This window comes from Girardinichthys multiradiatus, chromosome 12, assembly GCF_021462225.1.
Source record: "Girardinichthys multiradiatus isolate DD_20200921_A chromosome 12, DD_fGirMul_XY1, whole genome shotgun sequence".
Taxonomy (NCBI): Eukaryota; Metazoa; Chordata; class Actinopteri; order Cyprinodontiformes; family Goodeidae; genus Girardinichthys; species Girardinichthys multiradiatus.
This window is the reverse complement of record NC_061805.1, coordinates 47,577,306-47,603,667: the sequence shown is the minus strand read 5'-3', so window position 1 is coordinate 47,603,667 and position 26,362 is coordinate 47,577,306. Positions and strand designations below refer to the sequence as shown.

Sequence of the window (26,362 nt, the reverse complement as noted above, 5' to 3'; positions counted from 1 at the left end):
TATTATTTGTATCAGAAAAAAAGCAATAAAGTAAAAATCTGTTTTCGTTTCGGAGCAGTAATAGAGAAGATTGTGGAGCAGCTGTCCACCTTGATTTGCTCAATTATTTTTCATTTAGAAAAGAGGAATTCAGTTCTTTAGTGATGTAAATAGAGTTTAGCAACTCAAGAGAGAACAGACTTTGTAAAATGAAGTCATCAAAACCAGGTATGTTCGACAAAGTAAAAAAAATTATGATAAAAGAAGGATAGAATATGTTGTTTTTACTTTGGCAAAATTACCACTCTGTTTGCATGCGCACATGTGAATGAGGTATTATGCATGCGTTTTAGAGAATATCAACCTATAGCATATAGCGTTGCATTCCTCAGTGATTCTTTACTTCTCTTGTTTCTTGACGAAGTTCTGCCTCTCACCCAAAGGCTTCTTCAGTAGACGTCAAGTTGATTGTCATGTCCTGAATGACTAAGAATGTTCACCAGCATATAGCTTAAACACCAGAATAAAACAACAACCTGTGCAGTAAAAATGTGATTTAGATATGCCATTACAAACGTGAATCATCCCTGATGCAGTGACATGTTGTTCTTTAAGGAGTGCCCCATGAATTCAGCACTTGTTGATTTGGAAGGAAATATTGTTTCTGTATGTCTTCTACTGTGTTTGAGGAAAACTGCAACCTGAGCATGTTTGCATCCACATGTACTGTGCATCCAAAAAGTGCTCTTTTTACATGTGGCTATTTTAGGGCCTTTTTTTTTTTACTTTATTGTTTATTAATAACTCTAACGATGAATTTCATCCAGTTTGGAAAAAAGGGTGTGGTGTAACATGTGGAAGCTTTGTGATTACTTTCCAAATTAATTCTATATAGTGCATTTAGTGAATCTGGTTCAGAAATAAAGCAGATGATGTGTGCAAAAAGGGAGTAGATTTCACTGCTTTGTGAATTCTCTCTTGTTTTACAAGGGGCTAGTAATAAACCTGTAGTAATTCACTGAAGTAGATCTGCTTTTTTGATTCAGTTCCTCATGTTCTGAATGTTCAGCATAAGTAAAGTAGTGTATAGGTATTATTATTATCAGAAAAATCTGTTAAATTTAAACCGCAGACTCGTTTTTTTCACAGTGTTATAGGAAAATAGGAAATGTATATATAATATCGGTAAATATCGGCTAGCGGCGATAACACCAATATTAATATTGGATATCGATAAATGGCTAAAATTTCATCTGCGCATCCCTAATTCACGGTGTGAAGACGTACCCTGATGGTTATTATCTCTATATGAAATCTATATGATTACAGCCGGGCTTTCACACCTTCCTTAATTCTTCTTCTTTTCTCTTTTTTTAATCTCTATTGCTTTGGGAAAACCTTTGCAATCCCTAAACTGCTGGTTAATTCAATTCTGAGGCCTGAAAAGACTTCTCATTTATCAGTCATCAAAAATGCATGAATATAGGGTTTGAGCACACCAAGCTGCTTGGTTGAGAGAGGATGGAGGAGAGAGAACAGAGATAAGGGTGGAGCCCCAGCGTCCATCGTCCTTTATTTCTTTCTGCACTCTGGCTGACTTAACTTCCCATTTTTCCTGGATTATGTGCTTAATCTTTCCACTTTCGTTTCTCCATCCATCACTAGACATATCCCCCCTTTCCATGCCTGTGGGTCTTTCATAACTTTGTCACTTTCCTCCATTTCTTCCGATCAGATATCCCAGAAGACGAGGCACAGTACTGGACCAGTAAGCTGGAGCGGATCAACACCATGCAGATACATGATGAGGTCAGTTCAATGATTGTTTCCTGCTAGTAATCTGTAAAAAGGCGTAATACCAGTTTCTGTAACTTACCAACTTGTTATTGTTTTATATGAAGTGCATTTGAAGTTTTGGTTGCATACAGTAATGAGTGAATCTCCAGCTTTCAGAGGTTGAACATGAAGCATAACGCATCTGCCATCCTCATTTAAACAGAGAAAAAACTAGATTAATGTGTAAACATTTGAACTATCTGATGGAGTTTTAACACAAATGTAAAACAAACCTATTTAGTAATTTAGTTTCTAACCCTCCCATATTTTGTGAAAGGGCTGTTTCACATACAGAAATTTAAATTCTGGAGAAAATCAAACTATATTCTTCTAAAATACCAGAGCGAGAGGTTTAATCTTAATGCCGTTCAGTGTATTTTAAGATATCACACACAAAAATAAAATAAAATCTGAAGTATAACATAATTACACAGGTTCAATACAACCCTTTTCACCTTGTAAAATACACTGTAGCTCTAGGTGAAACTATAACTTTGTTCTGGTTGAAACCTCCATTGATGTCCAATATTTCACCAGAAAACGTCCCTGCTTGATTTGCCTGCTGCATTTTTAATCTTTAAATATTATGTTTATATTTGCTTTGAAAAAATACAAACTAATTTTCAGCTAATTAAAAAAAAGATTCCAGTTTTTGTTTCGCTTTATTTCCCTTTTAGTTTAATCAAACACAACCAGACATCCCTCTGGTGACGCTCTGCTGCCACCTTGTGGCAAGCAAAGGTTATGATTGAAGGGAACTAATGTGGGAAGCTCTTCAAACTCATTTTATTCTTTCTCTTTTAACCTTTTCCTTTTCTTCTTTTGCCAGTATCCCTTACCAGGAGAGGTCCAGAGAATAAGAATGACATCTATGCCCTCACAGTGCTGTAAGTGAAAACGATACTTTTTCAGTTGCAAAATTCGGTTCTATTCAGTTGTATTTGTAATCTTTTTTTTTTTTTTTTTTTAGAATTTAACAGATACATTTAAACATATAAATGAGGATCTTCTTTTTTATAAACTTGATTTATAATTGATGCTTATTAGGCAGGACTATGATAAAAATTCTATAAATTTGTTTAGTTTTTTCAAGACAAAAAGCAGTTACCACTATAACCCAGTCGTTCATGCATCGCATTTGGGAATCACAACTCAGACGGCAGTTAAATTCTTCAGTAATAGAGTTTACTTCTCTGTTTTGGAAACTCTCCTTCATTCCACCAGGCAGTTGGAGTTATTTTGGATGGAGTGACCAGCAAAGTATGTAAAGTGGTTGTTGATTGTTTTTCCGGTTGTGATTCATTTATTCTCTCCATGTTTGCATGTTGCAGAATGGCTTGTTGTCTCACTACAAATAAAAAGGAATAATTTCAGTCATCATCATCATACGTGTACCATCCTAATGCAAATACAAAACATGGTGGTCCGTCCTGTTGTGTAGTGTTGTATATCGAGTCACATTGTTTCTCTTAAAAACCATTTGTAGACAGAACTTTCATACCCGTTAAGCCTTCTTGTGTTGTATGCCTGCTACCACAAGAGGGAGCTATTTGTTCAACTATTTAAATTGTCTGAACGTTATCTTTCCATTCTTTAATACACCGTATATGCCATAGCACATATTTATAACAATGGTCTAAAAATAAATTAAATGAAGGTAGAAATGCTTCTCTAAACTATTTGCATCGTTCCCAACACAGCGTATGATGACCACGACAGCGCTGTGGATGACCGAGACAGCGACTACCGTAGTGAAACTGGGAACCGACCACCACGGTTCCACAACACTTCCCAGATGAATTCGTCCCTCCATCAGTACCCCATAGGCCGCAGAGTTCAACATCAGAGCCTGTCTAAGGAGTCTGACTCTGTACACAGTTATGATGTAGACTATAGAGAAATGAGGACAAACAGGTAAACAGAAACACACTCACAGATCACTCATAACTACATTTATATATATATATATATAGATATCTATAGATATCTATATATATAGATTTCTATAGATATCTATATATCGGTCAAAGTTTTGATAGTGACACAAGTGTTGTGAGTTTTGGCTTCATCATTTTTAGAGTTTTTGCTTTTGATTACTCGATATCATGACACACTTTAGAACAATGACAAAGTTGAGAATTTTGGTGTTTTTTTTTTTAGCAAATTCTTATTTTTCGACAGCATTGGAAAAAAGTCCACTCTCTTATTTGAGAAGCAACACAGGTATGAATTGTATTGAGATGTTTCCCTTTCAGCTTAACACTTGTCCTGCAGTAAAAAATCCATTTTGATGTCAAAAACATAAAAAACAATAACATTCAGAAAGAAGATTTATAAAATAACTTAGCACCACTCTTCTGCTTCCTATCATCACTTCCTGCATACCTTAAAACCATCCTTGATTTCTCTTTTTGCTGCCCCACTAACACCCACCTGCTACTGATGTTAAGTGTACTCTGCACCGGTGGCAACATGTGGCTCTCTCATCAGAATGAGAATGTCCCGGCCATAACTGGACACTATTAGATGTTCTGAAGCCTTCATCACTGCAGCTGAACCTCTCTCATTCAAGTTCTTGATGATCTATAACACTGAAGCAGTAGTTTTATTTCATGTTGATTCCAATTTGGTGCAAAGCAAAGTTAACTGCATTTCTCTCTTCAGAAACACAAGATGACAGTGATAATAAGGACACTTGTCCTTCATTCATATTTATTTGCCGACATAAGGCAAACATTCTTTTTAAAATTGGTGGATGTGCAGGTAATTACTCCACATATTAATCTGAAACCAATGTGAGAAAATAAAGCCACAAAATTAATAAAAATATTTGTGTCACTGGAAAAACATTTTTGCATGGCTTTAGTTACTTTCTGTTACCTGATCAAATGTTAACTTAACATTTGGTGAACACTTGCAGTCAACCAGTTTGCTTTTATAAATATTTCTAAGAAAAACAAAGACACTGTCATTTGTAAAACTGCAGATGGCAATTGTAAGAATGCATTTTGTTGTTGTTTCTTAAAATGTACCTGACTTCTTTTATTCATCTTCATGACTTTCTTTGATCTGTTCTTTTAAATCATGTTTATTGCTTCTGTGTTTTGTTTCCTTAATTTCCTTTCTTCTTTTTTCTTTCTTTGCATCACATTCCACTGCTTCCTGCATAATATCTGCTTGTTTATCAAATGTAGACGATCAAACAGTAAGAGAGGAGTTCGAATAATTCCTGTGGACTCCGGTATGGGTGTAGAGGATTGGGAGAGTAAATATAAAGTGCCTGACACGGGTGTGTTGGATGACTATTTAGACACTGAGCAGAAACTTTGGGAGGATGAAGATAAAAGTATCATCTACCGGATCAGTGACAGCTGTGAGTCCAAAGGCAGCAGATTTTATCAGACCGTCGAGTGTGATGGACTATCCCCAGAGGAGACACTGGAGCCAAATGGCAGGGCACAGAGACATAGCTTTGGCAGCGGAGAAATACGATTAGTTTACAAGGCAGCCGGCAGCTTTGAAGATGAATCGTCTCCTCCTGAAATTGACATAATTCCATCAGTCAAACAGCTGCGACAGCCGACAGACAGAGAAAGTCTCCTATACAAGACCAGACTGTGGGCAAAAACCGCTTTAGAAGACACTCTGGAGAACTATGCTGCTTTTCGTGAGCAGGAAGCTGCTCGGGAAGAGGCTGCTTGGATCAGAGGGCGTATTGAATATAACTCGCTTGGTTCTGATGAGATGCAGTACTCATTTGGATCTGATGAAGAACTAGAGGATCTAACATTCACTGAGGGAGAGGCTAATTTTGAATACGAAAGCTACAGCTATCCTGGCAAGTATATGCAACCTTTTGAAGGACAAGATTTTCCAAGCAAAGCCAGAACAACTGATCAACAAGATCCAATGTTGTCTCCCGTGGATGAACCTAGTGATGAATACATCGATCCAGTGGGTGAACTGCGGAGCCTAGTTAACTCAGTGTCTGAATACCTGGCTGCAAAAGAGGAGGAGATCAACAACTATGAATCAATGCCCAAGCCCCCAAGAAGAAAACTCCCTGCCCTACCAATTGATGCTAAGATTTTACAACCTGAGGACAATGACAGCAATATAGTCAAACCCGATGTTAAAGAGGAAAGCTCTGTTGAACAAGGCATAACCGGAGTGAAAAATGCAATGAGCTCATTGTTCAGCACATTCACAGGATCCAAGTCTCCAACTGAGGTAGAAGCCTCTGCTACATCTTCATCTCCCCAAGCACCGCAAACTGACTCTGGTATTTCAAAATTGTTCTCATTCATCCCTAAAGCTAACACCGAAGCCTCTGAAACATCTTGTGCAACCATAGCAGAACCAACTACCACCCAAACATCACCACAACCCGAATCAGGAATTTCAAAGCTGCTTGTATTTATTCCCAAAAGCGGTGGTACGTCTCCACCAGTGGCTATAGTTCCACCTGCCTGTCAGGAGCCCGCAACAGAGAAGAAGTTCTCTATACAGTCACTTTTGCCTTTTCAATCCTCTGAACCCACTAGACAAGCCGATGCCAACCAGACACCGACCCATGCTACCTCAGAGGCTCAAGCTGGTAACCAGTCCACATCTGGGTTTGAATCCATGTTAGGAAGGCTAAGTCCTTTGAGACTTTTTTCCAGTCCACCTTCACCCAGACAGCCATCGTCTGATCCACCGGAGCAAAGAAGTCAGTCTGCTGCAAGCAAAGAATCCCAACAAGGCCAAGTAAGTAGAGCCACCAGTCCTAATAGAGAAAGCTCACAAACAGAGCAGCAGGCAGGAGAAATAAGACCGGGTTCAGCAAGTGGATCAGTTGATCTTTTGCCAGATACAGGAAGTGGATCAATCGAGCTTTCCCAAGAAACTGGAAGTGGGTCAGTAGAGCTTCTTCCAGAAACTGAGTCCTCTGGTGAGCTACCTGATATTCAACAAAGAGCAACCACTGCAGTATCTGAAGCAAAACCTGATGAAAGTTCAGAAGAAGCAGGATTCTTTAGTCCTTTTAAGAAATCTTTCTCCACCCTCATATCAACGGTTCCTTCAGAAAAGCCCTCACATAGTGACACCAAGCCTGCCGAGGGGTCATTTCTAGGCAGCAAACTAAAAATCCCATTTTTTTCAGAAAATGTTTCCACAGCAACCACACCTAAAGTAGATGGGGCTATGTTGTCAGGAATTCTCAAATTAGGAGTAAGGGAAGATGCAAATGTCAGTTCAAATACTTCACCCCCTACTCCTTCAAGATCTCCCTCTCCAAGTCGAGCTTCAATCCTTGAAAATGTTCCAAAACAAAATACAGGAACCGGCTGGTTTTCTAACCTTTTTAAGGTGGCCCCAGCTGAACTTGAAAAAGAACCAGCAAACAACCAAATGACTCCCACTGTGACACTTACCAAACCTAGTGTTCAAACTGAACCTCATTTTGAACAAATGTTTCCTGATGCATCAAAAGCCACTGGCTCCAGTGCAGAGCAATCATCTGAGGAGAAAACATTGCAAGAAGTAAATATTCCTTCCCAAGACCAAGATCCTCACAAAGTTATAGAAGGCACATCAAAACCAGAAACCTCGCAACCTCAAGGATTTCTTTCTGGTTTGTTGAAAACAGGACAAACAGAATCTGTTTCATTTGATAAGAAAACCCATGAAGGGGATAGTCAGTCTCAACAGGGTGGTTTGTTCTCTGGGATATTTTCTTTACCTTCCCAGCCTTCCCCTCAACCACAACAGAGTTCTGGCACACAACAATCAGGAGTGTTTTCTGGATTTCTAAAGTTAGCCTCTGATACAGTTTCAGCTTCTACAAATCAGTCAAGCCCAGGAGGTCAGTCGGGCCAAACTTCATCTCAAGGTCAAGGACTCTTTTCTGGACTGTTGAAAAAAGCAGCAGATACAGTAACTGGGTCTCAGCCAACTCAGTCAAGTCAAGATTCGCAGCCAGGCGACACTAACCAAACAATGATTAAGGATGGATCGGAACAAAGTTCGGATCAAGGGTCAGCTTCTCATGCCGAATCAACTGGGCTTTTGTCAGGATTAAAATTAGGATCCACAGACAGTCTTCTTCCTGACAAAGGTCAAACAGACCAGAAACACAGGCAACTTGTAGCTTCGGATGAGCAATTAAAGCAACCACAACCACCTGAAACAATTACACAACAAAAAGGTCCAAAACCAACAACAATGTCCCAATCAAGTGGATTACTTGGAGGTTTACTAAAACTCACAGAATCTGCTCCCCAGCAGGCATCTTCTGGTCAAGGAGGTTTGCTATCTGGTCTGTTTGGAATTAGTGCACATGAAACTGCTGCTGTAAACCCACCCCAACCCTTACAAAACCAACCACAGAGTGCAAAATCTGAGAACCAACCGAATCAGCAACCAGGCACCAGACAAAACCTTCAACAACAAAACCAAACACCTCCACAGCAGCAGACGAGTGGTCCTGGAGGGATGCTTAGTGGGTTATTTAACAAAATTACTGATGTGGGTGTGCCACAGCCAACAGTGGGGAGTCAATCAACTCATCAACAAGCACAAAGACCAGGCCCCAAAACAAGTCAGCAACCACCTAATCAGCAGGGGGGCTTTCTTTCTGGCCTGTTCTCCCCAGGGTCTAATGCTCCATCTCAGCAGTATCCTCCTGTTAATCAACAAAACCAGCAGCAACCCCAACAAGGTAACAGACAACCTCTGAGGAGGCAAAACCAAATACCCCCACAACCTCCTGCCACTGTTCCAGAGCCACAACAGGGTGGGCTATTGTCAGGACTTTTTAATAAATTGGCTTCCAGTGATAATGCAGCACAACCGCCCAGCAAACAAACTGGTACTCAGCAGGGCCGTGAACCTGCTCAGCTTTCCAGTGAATCGTTGTCTCAATCCAGTCAGCAGGGGGGATTTTTATCTGGTCTGTTTGGGCAGTCACCACCTCAACAACATCAAGCACAGCAACAAACTAGTAAAACGGCAGGCCCTCAACAAACAACAACCCAGCAGGCTAATCAAGGTGGAGGCTTGCTTTCAGGTATTCTCAAGCTTGCATCTGGTGACAATGTACCACAAGAACAAAAGTCAACAAAACCTCCTCAGGTTAGAGAAGCAGCTGTTAAGTCAGGACAAAATCAACCCCAACCTGAATCTGGGGGATTAATCTCTGGTCTGTTAACCAAAATTTCAGCTACTATGGAACAGGCATCATCACCTTCTGATCAGGTAACACCTCTGTCAACTCAACAGCAACAGCAGCAGCAACAACAACAACCACGTTCAAGTCAGAGTAGACCACATATTCAGAGAACGAAACCAGTGGAAGTTCAATTCTACCAGGAAGCATCCTCTGACAATGAGTCAAAAGCCCCACCTCAAAAAGGCTTTCTCTCCAGTCTGTTTAGTGTCACAGAAGAGCCACTATCAAAGACGCAGGAGCCATCTAAACCGCAGCCTGGGAAGGAAGAACCAAAAAACAGCACTACTGGTACATCTCCTGGCTTGTTATCTGGCATTTTTAAAACAAGCTCCAGTGACAATAGCACTTCTGCCCCTGGAAAGGAAAAAGCTGCCCTTGATACTTTACTGTCAAATAAGGAGAAAATTCCCTCAAGTACAGAAACAGTCACAACTTCTGCTAATTTAGCTAATCGAGTTGTTGATACCCATGAACAACTTCCACAGTCACAGGTTAGGCAAGATCATACAGTTTCCCCCGCACAACATTATCTTGAGGAAATTCAGCGTCTCTTGTATGGAACAGCAGATGAATATGGTTACAAGGATCTGTTATACAACTTTACAGAATATGGGGTAATTCCACCAGAGTTATATGACCATCAGTGTCTCATAGAAGCTTTACTGTGGCAACAACTCAATGATTATGTCCAAGCTGAAGCTCTAGCCACTCATGTTCAGATGCACAACCAGACATGCCATAGCTATATAGCCCCCACAGTTACAGCACCTCAACTTGACAACGGCAACTCTTTAAATCCTAAAGAAATGAACATCAGCGACTTCAACGTACCTGCTCATCCTTGGAGGGATGCTGCTGCCCAGCTTTTTGAGAGCCGAAACCGCTTTTTTGAAACAGACAAAGAGCTTGTATTGTTTGACATGAGCTGCAGGAACAAGAAACTTTGGAGCAGCTGTGATGATTTGAATGATCTTGATAGGAATAGTAAACCATGGATTGCAAGAGGTACTGCTATGAATCTATCGATGAAAAAATCAAGGACGCGTCTAAGTAGGTGTCAGTCACTTACACAATGGAGTGTTCATGAATTTAGCCAAACAGAGGACAAATGTGTTGTAAATAATTACTTGAGAGATGACAACTTTGATTTAAAATCAGCAACTGACTTTTTAAAGCGTCTTGGAACAAAAAAAGGCCCTGTTGACTTAAGACGTGGTGCTCTTAATTTGAGCAAGTCGGCAGGTGCTGCAGGTGATACGGATGAAGATATGCTGTCTGAGGATTCTGAGTGGTACCAACAATGGCTGTCACTATTAGAACATGGGCTGTGGTGGCCAGCTGAGGCAGGGGACTGTGGATATTATGTTTATACAGATGAAAACTACATTTATTCTCTTTTAACTGACAAAGCTGGAAGTCATCTCTATGCCTGTGCCACAGAAGAGGAAATGCAAACTTTAGGAAATATCACTGAAAACATCGCTAACATTCTGAAACAAAACCAAACTGACAAAGTGACGCTTTGTGGCTTCAAAATCCCCCTGAATGATGAAAGTAGAGGCTTCTGGGTTTCAGACAATCAGCAGAATGCCTTTTTACTGAATGATGCACCCATTGATCTGACGGCTGCCCTTAGAAAAGGAGAAAAAATAATGAACATGAATTTGCATAGTTTCTCTCAAATGTTTCAAGAATCTGTATCTTCTCAAGGAGAGCAACCTATTGACTTTAGTGTGTATAAGCTTAAAAAGATAAAGGTGAAGTGTATTGAAAATGGTCACACCGGTCAAGAGGAGCCAATTGAAGCTGCTGATTTTAGTTGGAAGTCTCTAAAAGAGGGGCACGGAGGGCCCTACTGGAAGCATCAAGGAATTAAAGACACACTCACACCTGGACATTTACCTCAACATTACTTGACACAAATCTCTCAAAACAAACAATATCCTATTCCAGAGATCAGGATTGCACATGTAGATGATACAAATGCAGATCAATCTAAACAAAATGCAAGCTCTGTACTTTCAGGAATCAGAGCAAAATCCACTAATGTCAGCACAAGTAGAGCTGAAACACTGTCATCAACAGCTACCACATCGGCATCTGTTGGTAGTAAACTTTCAGAAACCTCCCCATCAACTTCAAAAATACAGTTGGGAAGGAAGCTGCCTCCTGCTCCAGTTGTTAGTGTGACAACCAGCTCTTCTACTCCACCAGCACAAGTAGCTTCTTCTTCTTCTTCTGTTTCAGCCAAAACATCTTCCCCAACTGTACCTTCAATTTCTTCCCAGAGACCACACCTTACAAGGCAGCCATCCCAAGCAGATAGACAAGCAGATAAAGCAATGTTATTATCTCAATTTAATAAAAGCACTGTCACTGGGATATGTAACAAAGGGAACAGTTTGTCAGCAGTGTCCAAAACATTCTCTGAGACTCCAAAAGAGCCACAAGATACCCCCAAGATATTTACACCTCAGCTACATATACTGAATAACACTACTGGTGTTTATACTGAAGCGTACCTTTACAACAGAAATCAGAAGTGCTTTACAACTGCTGGTGGCTCTCATATGTGCCCTAAAGTCTTAGATTTTTCTTCTGGAATAAATAAAAACAATGCCAAAGAAAAAGATGGAACTGATGATAGTGTTGAGTCTGCACCCAGATATGAGGCCGTCGACTTTACAAAGTACAAGTTAAAAAGGTTCAGAGAAAAAATGCAAAGTGATACTAAGGCAAATTTGGACTTGACAGACAAGACCACCACTGCTGTAGACCTAACTAAACAAGTGGAAGAAGAGGAAGTTGAATGGCCAGTTTCAGAATGTCCACATGTAAGCTTATTACAGGACAGTCTGAACATATGTCAGACCAACCGGGAGGATACTGTTGACCAACAAAATCAATCAGCAAGATGTCTGTCCAGGCCAGGAGCTGAAACTGGCCATGTGCACTCTTTAGTCCATGCACAGCAAATACAAGCCTTTTCCAGTACAACCAAAGGCGCAAAGACAAGTGGAACAGATTCCGAGGTCTCTAAGAAAGATAAAGATGCATCTTTCAAGCTGGATGGGGCATCTACCTTGTCGTCAAAGAGTCCTGAAACAAATTTTACATCAGAAAAAATAACTCCTACTGCTATGTACCTTTCCAGTAAAGAGTCCAATCTTGACAGACCTGTCAAAGAAACTGCTAGAACTGAGTCAAAACAAGCTGTATTGACCTCATCGCTGTTGAGCCCTGCTATGAGAAAACAAGTGAACATTCATAAACAGCAACTGCCCAAACAGCAGAGTTCAATGACAGTTGAAACAGCTTCTACTCCACATGTTTCCTCTGAAAACAAGAGGCCAGTAACTATGCTTGTTTCTTATCAGTCTTGTGAAAAGACTCAGCAATATCAGAAGACAACTGCACCTGCAAATTCAATTAAAGCCACATTAGATATGTCTGTCAACTCAAAAACACAGCCACCAAAAACAACTGCTGTGCCAACAAAGGATCCTGCTGGTGAGGCATTGTCATTGACCAAGAGAAATCCATTAGCTTATGTTGAGAGAGACCAAAGTTTAAGTCGCCAAGAATCCATTGACCTGACATGTAAAGCAGTAGCACCAGTGAATAAGCAGGAAATGAATGGATATATTCATATACCAACTCTTAAGGTACCCACAAGCTCACTAAAACCCACACAAGAGATGACATCTAAATCGGTTCAGAATGTTGATATCACCTCTAGAAAACCACTTACTGACTATAACATGGGTTTGTCTGCAAACGCACAGCCATTTCCATGTCAGTTAGACCTAAAATTACTTCAGCAACAGACTTGGCACAGCAAACATGACATTTTATCGCTGTCGGTTCACTCACCTTCACTGTCATCGGTCATAAAACAAGAGCATGTCACTTTCCCTTCGACAAAAGGTGATAATGTGTTGCATATGTCACCAAAGCCATCTTCAGTCACCTTGGGAAAAACAATGCCTGGGGATGAGAATGCCACAGATGAAGCAATTTCACTTGTTAAAAAGTCAAGTGAAAGATCAGTTACCAATCAGGATTCTGTTGGTGTTGCACTGATAGTTGATCAAACCCAGATGGAATCAACAAGTAAAATGCAGCCTCAAAATGTGACCCCTGTGGTAAAAAGACAAATCACACACAGAAATGGGGTATCTGTTACACAGCAGTCCATTCCCAGCTACATGGTAATGCAACACTCAGTTGTGGTGCGGTCCATTGTTAAATCAAATTCAATTGATACAGCTCCAGCAAATTCAGTAAAAGGCACATTAGACATGTCAACAAAGACCTCTGAACCTGATACAAGTGTCTCTTCCGATCCAGTTCCACTGGTTCGTTCAAGGCGATCAAGTTTAATATATTCTCAAAAAGATTCTGTTGGTGTCCCTTTAATAGTGGAGACACACCTTCTCCAAGAGCAGCCTACATGGAATCAGACAGCATTTGCAGAATCCCAGAAGCTGATGCAAAGATTTGTGCGTAGTGAATCTGGAGAAACTACTGCACCTGCAAATTCCATCAGAAGCTTCTTGGACATGTCCCCCAAATCACAACAAAAGGAGTCTGAAACAGCTTCTATTACGCTATCATCTGGAGTTGTGCCCTTAGTCAGAAAGAAGACACATGTAACAAAGAATCAATGTGCTGGTGTACCACTCATAGTGGAGCAACATGTATGTCAACAAAGAAGACAAGTTATGATGGAAGTTAATAGACCTGAGACCCTGCACAGACAAATATCTTCCTCGCATTGTAATGAAGTGTTTTCTGCTTCCACGACAATATATAAGGACCAACTGCAACACAATAAGCCTGTGGATTTCTCAGCTAAAGACAGCCTTGCTACATGTAATCTTTCCAGCAATCAAACTGAACCTAAAAATAGAGAGCCCATTAACTTTACTGTAGCAAAAGAAAAGAAAGAAACTAATGAAAAAAGGCAAACTAAAAAGGTCCTAGAAAAGAAAACCTTCGTGGGTACTGTGGATCTAACTTTCAATGCTAAAAACAAACCAATTATTGACCCTCAAGAGGCTAAGAATTTTACTTCTGTTTATCTTTCATCTCAACACAGAATCAATCATCAGCAACAGTGCGTACTTGAAAACACTATTGATGATGTCAGAAATGACATCACATTGTCTCAAACGTCGCAACAATTTAGGGAATATTTAAATCATACGCATATAAACACACAGCCTGGAATGCATTATGAAATGCCTTCAGGAACTGGATTGAAGTTTGATTCTTCATTTGCAAATGAAGAATCAAACTTCAATCCAGAAAGAATACAGCCTCCTCAGCCTTTTGCTCCCCAGGCTACACAAAGCAATATATTTACTAGTAGTGCACTTGAACAAACATCTCTGGATAAACCTGAGTTACCGATTCAATATTTAGTTTCTCAGCACCAATGTCCACACCCTGGAGCAGAATTTATAATTCCTCAGCCAAACACACAAAAGTTGCAAAAGCAAGATACGACTACACAGCAGGTTGTGACCCATAGACCCAAAATTCTTATAAAACAGGCAACTGTGGACAGTTATGGGAGCACAGAAGAGTGTGAAGAAAATGGAGAAGTGACACATGGTAGGCACTCACCTGTGTCTTGCAATACCCAACAAGAAAGAGGTAGATCACAAACAGCTGTCGTCCCATTGTCTCTAAAGGCACAGCCTGGTTTGAACATTGAACATTCTACGTTACCTGGAATTGCACAGCAAAGTTACGGCACTTCAGCTGCAGCATATGATGCAAAAATACCTTATCAGGTGTTAAAGCTACCAGACATAAGCCAAAACCACACCATTGCCCAAAATTATGATGCACAAACCTTGCCTTCTAATAACACGGATCCAATACAATGTGCTTCACAAGTTAGTGTATCTGTATCACAAAGCACCAGAAGTCATGACACAATGCCAGGAGAACATGTAAAAAGCAGTTATCAAAACCAGGGCTTCAGTTCTCAATTGCAAGAGCCACAAGCAGCTTTAAAACAAACAGCATCATCTTCTGTGAAGGGATTGATATCACTTTTTAGTAACTTGGACTCACAATCATCTGTCAGTACAAAATCACCTGCTATCTACAACTATGCCAAGACTGAATCTCAACCTGTGGACCACAATATAGAAGTTATTTTGACACAACAGCAAGATACCCACGCTCCAGTTACTTATAACATCAAAAGCATAGAGGCAATGGCTTCAAATTCACAGATTCCTACTGTGTCAACTTTTCTACCATGCACAGCTACTCTTGGACAGGGTTATGCTGAATCTAGACCAACGACTCCTGAGACTAAACTACCTTCTTCAGCAGAAGCATCCAAAGATCAGTCTACAACTGTGCAGATGGTGATGGCTCCAGAAGTGCCGCTCAGCACTGAATTACAACAAAAAGGTTTAATATCAGGTAATTTAAGCCACAAAGTATCTACTGGGACACTGGAGGATTCATCACTGAGTGCTGTTAATTCTGTATCTCCTTCTCAAGAGTATCAACAACCACAGGAAACATTAAATTCTTGCACGAGATGTGAAACAACAGTTGAAGAATTACATCCTTCTAAACCTCTGCAAGTTAAACCAATAGATAACAAACTACATGTAGGACTTCAAAGCTGTGATGAACCTCCACTACTTGCACTAACATTAAATGAGGCTATATCAAAACCAACTGGTAATGAAGTACTTGCTACAGCAAATGAAATAACTTCACCTCAAACAGACTTGTCACAACAGCAGCATTTAGAAGAGATTAAACAAGCTTCATCAACAGAGCTTGTCAATGTCAGTGCTGAATTTGGAGCAATTTCTTCACAAGGAAATCGCACACCTCCAAGGTCAATGTACATTGGCATTGGTTTTTCAGACACACTTCCTTTTGGGGTAGAAACTGACTCAGGTGAGCAAAAACCCCATGTTAGACTGCCCCACATTTTTGTATCAGCTGCCAGTTCACCAGAAGAAGAGACGAATGAACCTGATATCACTGAAAGTAGTATATCTAATTTTCCAGACATTAGTGTCCCTCACAATACCACACCAAGTGCAGGAACAGCACCAGAACAAAGGGATCTTGATGTTGTAAAGTCTGATGTGTCTAAGGATGCCTCTGCTTTAGAAGACAGTACCACCCAGGGATCTGTTGAAACATCGAGCGACAAGGTTAAGACTTGCTCTCCAGAGTTGCCAATTACATTGACTACAGCAGATCAGATCAATACAAATGAACAAGACTCTCAGCACACTGTAACAGATAAAATATCAACAGACAATACCCTTTCGGAGACTGAGAATAAATCAGACACCACTGAGGTCCCTGAGCAAAAATGTCAAATGATTTCCGCAGGAAGAGAGTTAGCAACATCAGATGCATCACCAACTGACGTTGTAAAACCTTTCACTGAACTGGCCCGTCAGGTTGTTGAAGAATCACCAGAATGCGTTCAGTCATTTGAAAAGTCAGTTGTTATAGATGAAAACAAATCATCTGGTATGGCATTGACTGAAGATGTTCAGTGCTTGAACAATAAGTCTCTGAAAGAAGAAGCCATAGTGTCAGATATTGAATCACCTGAAGGTGTCCAACATCTTCATGACAAAAGGGAAAAAGATGTCTCTTCATCTGTACATGAGCCACCTTCTATCAATCCTCCCACTGAGGAACTTACTATCTCTAAGGAAGACAGTACCACTGTTAAGGGTGATCTGCCCAAGGCTGAACAGACTGACGAACAAGCAGGAAAAGGCATATTTTCAATGTTCAGTGGTTCTGCAACATTGCCGCAACAAACCCCCTCCCAAACTGGAATATCAATACTTGGGGGCATCCTTCCTGGCGCATCTACTAAAGATATTCCTGGGACAGGATTGCTCTCAATGTTTGGTGGGTCAAGTGCACCATCTTCATCTGAATTCAAAGAGACACCTTTACAGTCAGCACCACAAGAGCCCCAGGGAAAAGGTCTGTTCTCCATGTTTGGTGGATCCATTACTCAGCCACCATCTGGCCTAAGGGGTCCAACTGCTGGAGGTGTGCGATCTATAGGACCGCCACCTAAAGAACCTCCAGGAAAAGGTCTGTTTTCCATGTTTGGTGCAGCTGCACCTCAACAGGCACCTATTCCCAGGGGTCATCCAGGAGCTGGTCCTCCACCAAGAGGACTTTCTACTGGATCTTCTCTATTTGGTGGCATCCTACCTGCAACGCAAAAAGACACCCCTAGTACTGGTTTGTTCTCCAAGTTTGGAGGACTTGGGGGCCAGCCCCAAACAGGACCTAAAGTATGCACACCTGGACAAACAGGTACACCACCAAGACCCAGTGGTCCAGAGATCTCGGGGAAGGGACTCTTTTCTATGTTCGGTGGACAGAGTCAACAACCTTTAGAGGCACAACCATCAGTTTGTAAAACAAGTGAATTAGACAATGCTTTTAAAGTGTCTTCTGTGTTTTCACTTGGTTCAAATCCTGACAGTAACAAATCTAAAACTGGATTTGGTATATTTGGGATGTCCTTTATGGAGGAAAGCAAAACAGAGCCAGAAAGAAATGTTCCTGTCAAAGAGGAGGTTGCATCAGATGTTGTAAAGCCTGTAGATGCACCAGCTTTTTCAGAAGAAGCAGAGGATGACCATGATGAAACTGTAAATACTGTACCTGCTGAACCTCTTTCTACAGTTTCAGTTCAGGAACAACATGTAGTGCAGGCATGCCAAGATGTTCAAGATTCTGTCAATGATGTCTCTAAAAATTTTAATGAAACCTCTGTTCCTCAGAAACACTTACATGTAGTTATGGACAAAGAAACCACAATACAGTCAAACCTTTCTTTTATTCAAAACACCTCAGAGATGGTTGAAACTTCTAGCGGAGACACGTTGAACATTACAAGTAATCTTGCTGAGAAAGAGACTTTTGTTGATCTACAAGATGTTAAACAAGTCAGTGAATCACAATCAGATGCCACATTTGATAATAAAAAAACAGAAAATGCAGTAAAGTTTGAGCAAATAGTTGCACAACCACAAACTGACACATTAGAAATGAAGATCACTCCAAATGAATCTGAAATAGCTAGGATCAGTCAGTCATCAGATAAATATGACTGCGCCCAGATGTCAGAAAATTTAACAGATTCTTTGCAACAGGTCAAAGCTTCCATTATGATTGCCGTGAAAGAAATTCAAGATGCAAAAGTTATTGCTAAAGATGAGATAATTCATTCAGAGATTCAAAAACAAGAGAAAGAGGCTTTAAAGGTTGCTACTGAGGAACATACTGCTGTTGAAGATGTAGACAAATCCCATGAGGATGTTATGAAAATATCTGGTGAAGATGACAGAGCAGAGAAAGTTGATGAAAAACCATCTGAGAAGCCTTTAAATGCTGAGTGTGACGAACAGACGTCCGCAGCAGATATCAAAAAATCATCTGAAGAGACCTTGAGAAATGCTTGTGAGGTACAGCCACCAGCTGCTACTCTTGATGAGGATTTAGTAGTTGCAGATGAGCAACATAGAACTGCTGCAGACAAAGTATCTAATGAAAATTTTAATATTACTGGGAAAGAACAAACTGCTGCCACAAATCTAGAAAACCTAACCAAAAAGGCAACTGACATTGATTCTGTCAATGAAATCACAGAGAAACCCTCTGGAGTATTGGCTGAAAATAATCTAAAAGCCTCACTGGTTGAAATCGCAAAAGAACTGACTGAGCAAAAATCTGAAGGTAATGCGGAACCCGTGCATAAAATAGACCAAACTTGTGAAACTAATCTTATTTCTGCAACAGTTTCATCATCAAGTGAAGAAAAAGCTCTTGACAGCAGCTCAGTAACACCAGCTGGTCCTTCAACACAGCGACAGCATAGACCAGACATGGTCAGACTACCTGGCCCACCTAGGCAAAGAATGGGAGCACCAAGAATGGGAGGACCACAAACAGGACCCCCAAGAATGGGAGCACCAAGAATGGGAGGACCACAAACAGGACCCCCAAGAATGGTAGGACCAAGAATGGCTGGTCCAGGACAACCAAGACTGCAGAAACCCCCTGAATCAGCTCCCTTTTCTGGCTTCATGTCTATGTTCTCCACCCAAAATGCTCCAAATAAATCACCAACCGTTGGTGGATTTTTTTCAAGTTCACCAGGATCTCTTTTTGGATCGTCACCTACTCCACGTCAGCCTCAACAACAACATCAACAACAGAAAAGTTCATTTTTTGGCCTTCCAAGTAGCATTGCTGCAGAATCCATCACCAGTGACCTGTTTGGTATGTTCAAAGGTCCAGAAACAACAAAACCAGAGGAACCTGAACATTCTGGCACAAAATGTGGACAAACAGAACCCCCTGCAAATTTAGCAAACCCTGACAACTCTGAAAAGGCAGTTGCAGAGAGTGTAACTTTAACTAAGGATGGACATGTTAAAGGCACAGAGGATTCTGACCTACCTGAAAAAGGGCTCGTCGAGGAGGCAGAAAGAAAAGACAAAGCAGAAGAAGGTTCTCTTACTGATTCTACAGTAAAAACTGAAGAAACAGAACAAAAGCATACTGAGGGTGTCGAGCATTCAGAAGCGCCAGATACTGAAGGGTCTTACAAAGGTGTACCATCTGCAGCCCCTGAAACCAAAGGCATATTTGATATACCTATTCTGTCTACCCCTAAATTTGGCTTCATGTCTGCAGCTACTGAAGGAACGCCATCTATTGGATCCCTTTTCTCCACCACATCTTCAGCCTCCAAAACATTAGAGCCTCAACAGACAGATGGTGGTCTCTTTTCAGGTTTTAAAAGCTTTTCAACAGGTATTTTCCAGGATGAAAAGCCAGCAGGAAAAGAGGAAACACCAATTTCATCATCAGTGTTTGGCTTGAAACTGAGCTCAATGTTTGGCACCTCTGACTCTCCAAAACCTGAATCCACCCCACCTGTGATCACATCCCAGCCTCAGTCTGTATCTCCTAAACTGACAGATAAATTTGATGAGCCAGACTCAGACAAAGCATCTCCAGGTTCTGGGGAAACTGAAAGTGCCGATGCTAGTGATACTGAAGGACCAACCGAGACATCTAAAACAGACAGCTGTGATACCCTGGCACAAACAGCACAATCTGGCATCCCTTCTCTCTCAGGTTCCCTGTCAGAAGGTTTAGATAAACCTCAGGTAACATTTGCACCATGTGAATTAGATGAGAGTGAAGAAAATACACCTGCTACCAGACAAGCAGTGTTGGAAACAGAACAACTAAAAGATCCATTGATGAAGGAAGCAGCAAAAAGGCTAGTATCTGTATGATAAATGGCATTTTTCATTTATCATATTTGTACAGACACATATGCAACCCCTATCCTTCCCTTTTTTATTTCCCATTATTTCTAGTTTTTAATAGATTGACCAGTCATAACATTATGACCATCGACTATAAGACCACTGAGATATTTATTGCATACACATATATTATTTTATATAAAAAAAACAATTTGTTTTCTGTTGAAAAGAAATTGATTTGAATCAGAATAACTGTATTAATTACTTGAGAATCATTCCAACGTATTCTTTACTTGTGCTTTATCTAATAAGAGCTCTTTTGTTGGCAGAAGAGTAGTCTACTCGATATTTAGACAGATGGTCACTTTGTTATGGCTAATATGTGTTGTATGTTGTACTTTTGCCCATTTGTCCATTTCCCATCTGGTAACTTTAAGTTCTTGGTATATAATTAGATTTATTTTAATAAAAAAATTTTTAGTTTGGACCTCATAATTTATCCACAACCATATATCCAGAACATAAATAAGAACCTTCCATTCTGAGTTTAATTGCTGAAAATTGCATGAATAGGTGTTTCCTATCAAGTGTAAATATACTGCAGGCACTTTGCACCATCTTAGTTATGGGTTTCCTGACGGTGATGGAAGTTCAATGAATGCAGAAACTGAAGGTTTTATTTATTAGCGCTCTACTGGTGAGGCGGTTACAAAACCCCTCCTTCCTTTGTCCCCTGCAGCTCTCTGAATTACTTCCAAGACTTGGCCAATTCATTTAGATGAATCAAAGTCCGGTAGATTTATGATGGCGTTGCAGTAAAGACCATTGAGGCAGGCTGGACACCAGACTAAAAGCAATGGTGAGAAGTAATCTGGCGAACAACCAAGACTAAGTAAATCATTCAAGCTAAAACGCAGAGCCAATTTGCTCGTTAGGAAGCTCAATCACCCAGCAGTCACACCTCTTTCTCTCCTTCAAAGTACATTTTCTGTGATTTCCATTATGTGGGGGCCAACTTGTATCAGTTGGCCTTAGACTGAATTTACATTGGAGTTATTACAGGTTAAAGGTGCATCTAGTTTGTGCATGTAAATAATTTAGGAAGCTTCTCAAAATACAATTTATGTGAGAAAATTTTTTATTTAGCACCTCCCAGATCTTGTAGAAGTAAGCATGCATTTAATGTTTGCATGGGAATGTGCAAATTGTACACAGGCACAAATATGAGCCTTTTACAAAACTGCACTGCGCATATTATGCAAGTTTCTGTTTTTATGCAAGTGAAGCCAGCTTTGAAAACCAATAAGTTTCAGCACCTACTTTGATTATAACTGAGGGCTGTTTGAGCTGCCTTCACTTTACAACTGCTCATTAGGTCAGTGGCTTCAGGTGGTAATTGGGGCTTCAACACGCCATGCTTCTTAAGTTGTTACATAAATCTCAGCAAGACAAAAAGAATGTGTCCCTGGACCAATTTGGAAGTGGTTTAGGTAAAGAGATAAAATTAGTTTTTTTAACTGAGCCGTAATTTATTTGATTTTTACCTTGCTAGAGGTAACTGAACTTTTGTTTCCACACTTTATGTGGTTAAGTATATGCAAACTGACGGTTCTGACCTGTTTATACACCAAAATCCTTGGTAATATTAGGAAATCTGTCGCTGCTTTCAACATTTCTTCTCTTGCCATGTATTTCAGTGTCTAGAAACAATTTTTTGGTTGTAACTTTAAGAAAATTAAGCAATAAATTGTGAAATCAACTCCTATCACATGTTTGAACTATGTGTGTTACATATGATTTTGCCGTATATTGTATAGTGTGTACTGGGAAGAACGGTGTAAAATGTACAGTCTGCAGGTGGTTTAGAACATAATAATGATCACCAGACCATCTGGGATAAAGGTAAAGATTTTTTATATATAGTTTTTCGGTGCCCCCAGGTGTTAAAATATTTTCCAGCTGAATTAATCAAAAAGTAGGTTAGACAGTCCTTCTGTTGGAGCCACTCCAAGCATTCATCAGGCTGAGGTGAGTAAATCTAAATCAGTGCAGATTAACATAGCATTTTAAACACCTCAGAGACATTTTCAACATTTCAAAAAGCTTCTCCCTTATCTTAACTTTAAATTGTATATGCTGCAGTGTCAGATACTTTCCTGAACCGTTATTGACTTAAAGCTGCGTATCTTTGTACAACGTTAAAACACAAAGTAGATACACAATCTTGTGACTGAATATCTGACGTTTTCTAACGACACCCAAAAAGTTGGGAAAACTTATTACTGTTCTGAAAACCTAATTTAGGCTTCAGTTATATGTTTCAAATGTGTTGCTAAACCCTGTCAGTTTTCCCTTTTCTTGTGGAAAATATTTTTCTCCTTACCCTTAAACATCTTTTTCCTTTCTTAGTAATTACAATTTTTAGAATCAACTTAGCTATAAAACTTTTTATATATAATGCTGATTATTTTCCCACAGTATTTTACATGAAAATGTCATGCTTTACAGCCCGTTGGACAGCAGCCACTTTGACTCATCGGGGAACTTGAGCCCCATCAGTTCTCAGCTCAGCTCTGAACTTGAGGATCGGCACCATCCAGAGTCATGCCCCCCCATCAACACTGGAGGCCCTCTCCGTAGTGAGGCCTCCAAATCGTTTGAGGATGAAGAGCTGGAGAAAGAAGTGAACGGCCTACCAGAAATTGGTGTGAATAAAGACCTGAACGATTCTTCAGTCATCTTCCCAAAGCCAACCTTGGAGAACCATGATAACACGAAGATAACTAAAACTCGGTGTGTAATTGAAGTTCTTTACATTTTTATGTTTGCCTGTTGTTATTGTTGCAAGATTCTTAGACTTTTATGTTGATCTTTTCTTATGAAACTATGCCTGGCAAACAACTGGTGAATCCCTTATCTTTCCCAGTCTCTTTGATTATGGGCCTCCACCCTGCTCTCCATCTAAAGTTCGCTGGCTGAAGGCTTACAACAAAGTGAGAGTAAAACTCCATGAGGTAGGAATGACTAGTTCTCTCTCCTTGCTAATCTACTATAAAGCTTCATGTAAACGTAATAATTATAGTATAACTCTGCATAAACTGCTGAGTTATACGATGTTGTTTCTCTGTCTCTTTATGATACTTTGCCTCTTCTCTACTGTGTGTTGGTTGAGTTTCTAGCCATGCAAACAATCATGTTTCCTCATAAGGGTTTCAATGGCTGCTAACATCAAGAATGGGGTACAGACGTTATTGTGGATTTTTTATCCACACATGATACAAAATTATACTTACAGGCTCAAATACATACATACACTAATACTAATATTTAGTTAAATGTCCTTTATGTAGTCAACAAGCGTCTCGCATAATAGTGGCTGTATAATTGATCGCTGTTTTTGGCAGAATTGCTAGTCCATTCAAATAGTTTTGTTTTTTTTGTTGCTTTTTTGGGGGAATGGACTCTGCTTTTAAGCAAAGTCCACAAATTTTAAACAAGGTTGAAGTCAGGGCTTTGGGTGGGTAGTTCTAAAGGCCTAATGTTAGCCTGGTTTGTCTACTCCAAAACCATTTTTGATATGTGTTTGTGGTCGTTGTCCTCTTAGAACATAAATTATGTCTGAATTTCATCTAAGCCACACTGTCATAAACTGGTTAAGATTTTCAGGAACATCCAGTGATGCAAATAAAGTAACTAAACAGGTTGGGCATATTTCTTTATTGTTTTAGTTGTTTGTGTCATTTCCTCTCCCTTAAATCAGAACAAGGAGGCATAAAAGAACTTCACCATCTCCTTTGAGCTGCTGCAGGTCACTTCAGTGCAAATCTGAGAGAATAAGTAGTTCGAGCCCTCCTTAGCAGCTTACCAATGAGAGATCTCATCTTTACAAGACACCTTGGAATTGCTTAATGAGCAGCACACCAGTCCTTCTCAATTAGAAAAGTAATTTTGAGTAGGATGTACCGTTCCGTTTAGACGTTTTCCTTAAAACCTGGATCTTAAGTTGGGGATAACCAAAGCAGTTTGAACTAATCAAACCATCAAACCAATAGAGTTAATTTTAACTGCACATAGTATTTTTTAATGATAACAGCTAGATCTGCGAAATATATCAAATCGCAATTGTCTTTGCAATATTCCAGTTGTAAAGCACTGCTAGGATACAATACTTATTAGGATATTACTGTATATTTCAAGTGATGCATGCAAATTCTGCATGCCTATAATATGTTTGACCTGTTGGATAGACATTCGCTGCCCTCCATACCCACATTTGAGGTATGTTTCTTCTTGGCTGAGAAGGTTGAGAAACATTTCTGAAATGTTGGTGAAATTGAGCAAAGTCACTTAAATTCCTAACATTTTTAGACCTTTGTCATCACTTGTGTTAATTTTGTTTTATTTTTAGCAAAAACATTCAAGCTTCAGTTCAAAGATAAACTCCTTTAAAAGAAAGAAGAAAACTAAAAGGGTGGTAGAAGTGTAAATTAAGTGTGTGGTGCGAAAATATGACTTTCAGGTGCATCTTGAATACAGAGGCCTTCTGCTTGAAAAGCATTCAGTAGTTTGTTCCTGGATCAGTCTGGACTTTTCAGTCGGGATTACAAGGCCCTCTGACATTCTTGGGAGGAATCTGGTGTTGAGAAAGAGGAGCAGACACGTAACATGCAAACATCTCTGTCTCTGTTTTAAATACTCAGAAGAAAGGGATGGCTCCTGCTTTGCTACTGGCCAGCAGTTATCACATTAAGGACAAAAATAGTCCCTGTGTTTCTGCAGTAAACAATGTAGCATGGCAACAATATTACATTTCTATGGAAACACAACCTTACATTAGTGCAAGATTAGGTTGCAATTGCTGCAGATGGTGGCAAGCTGGTGAAAAACTGCACTCTTTATTCTCTATCATAAAACCTGTCCAGACTTTACGTGTATTCAATGCAACCTGCATTGTTAATCAAGCATAGAAGTGATGCAGATGGCGTGTTCAAAAAATGTCCATAAATTGGAGCAGAATTGTTGGATGGGTGCGAAAACTTATCACTCATGTAAAAACTTTGTGTTGCAAGGCACCTGCACTATGCCTTCCTCCTTGTGTGTGTGAGATCATTGTTATCTTTGTGAGAACCAGCCTCCTTTTTGCATAACTAACAACATTAAGGAAGTAATTTTCCCTTACATGTTCACAATAAAAAAAACACAAAAGTTTCCTTTAAGCTCTTAAATAACTATGATTCATCTTTAAGTTAGCAAAAATGTGTAATTTGTTACTTTGTGCTGCACGTTTATCACCTTTAATACAAGTTAAAACTGTCAAAGCACTGTTTGAAGATGTGATATTGAAAATATTGTGACTAAACATCAAACAGTGTCTGCGAGTTTTATTGCATTCTATATTTCTGTATTTTAATATGTGACCCAGTTTCTCTTTGATCTCTCAAAAATATTCTGTTCTTTTGATTAATCATGCATGCATAAATGGTCTTACTTATCTAACAAGGATTTAAATGTTTACATTTTCTATATAAAATAGGGAAACAAATCTCCAATTTAGTATTAGAGAAACACTTTTTCATTCAACAGTTTATTTAAAGGAGTAGAGAAAAAATAGTTATTGTATCTGTCTTGTTATCATATTTAAAGAATGCTTCCTGTCGTTGCACAACAGGGAGGAAGACTTTGTGAAGGTGAAGGTGAATTTTATTTCCTGAAGTACAACTGTTGCCCCTTCACATATAGGGGTGTCCACTGAGGTGGATCGTGCATCTGATTAAGATGGCTCCCTTTGAAAGTTGTCTGAGCCATTCAGCTCGGAGAAGACCTGAGGAAGACTCAGAACATAAAAGACCAACTATGTATCCCATTCATTACAACTTGACAGGCTTCTAAAGCAATATTTCCAGCTTTTAGCTGCATTGGATTGAATTCAAAGGAACCTCAGAGCTGGAGTTTATGTGTGAAAACAATATCTTACGCCCAAAACAACCAGGAAGATGTAATTTGAATTCTTTTTTTC

The 26,362-nt window shown here is 39.8% G+C and overlaps 1 protein-coding gene across 1 annotated transcript in view; it reads left to right on the top strand.

The window, feature by feature from the left end:
• Positions 1–26,362, top strand: part of LOC124877798 (protein unc-13 homolog B-like) — a 222,850-nt gene that overhangs the window by 60,231 nt on the left and 136,257 nt on the right. The window contains exons 6-10 of the mRNA XM_047381326.1: positions 1,715–1,788; positions 2,645–2,702; positions 3,516–3,729; positions 22,855–23,139; positions 23,273–23,360. Coding sequence (XP_047237282.1) covers positions 1,715–1,788; positions 2,645–2,702; positions 3,516–3,729; positions 22,855–23,139; positions 23,273–23,360 — 719 coding nt within the window. The remainder of the gene's footprint in view (positions 1–1,714; positions 1,789–2,644; positions 2,703–3,515; positions 3,730–22,854; positions 23,140–23,272; positions 23,361–26,362) is intronic.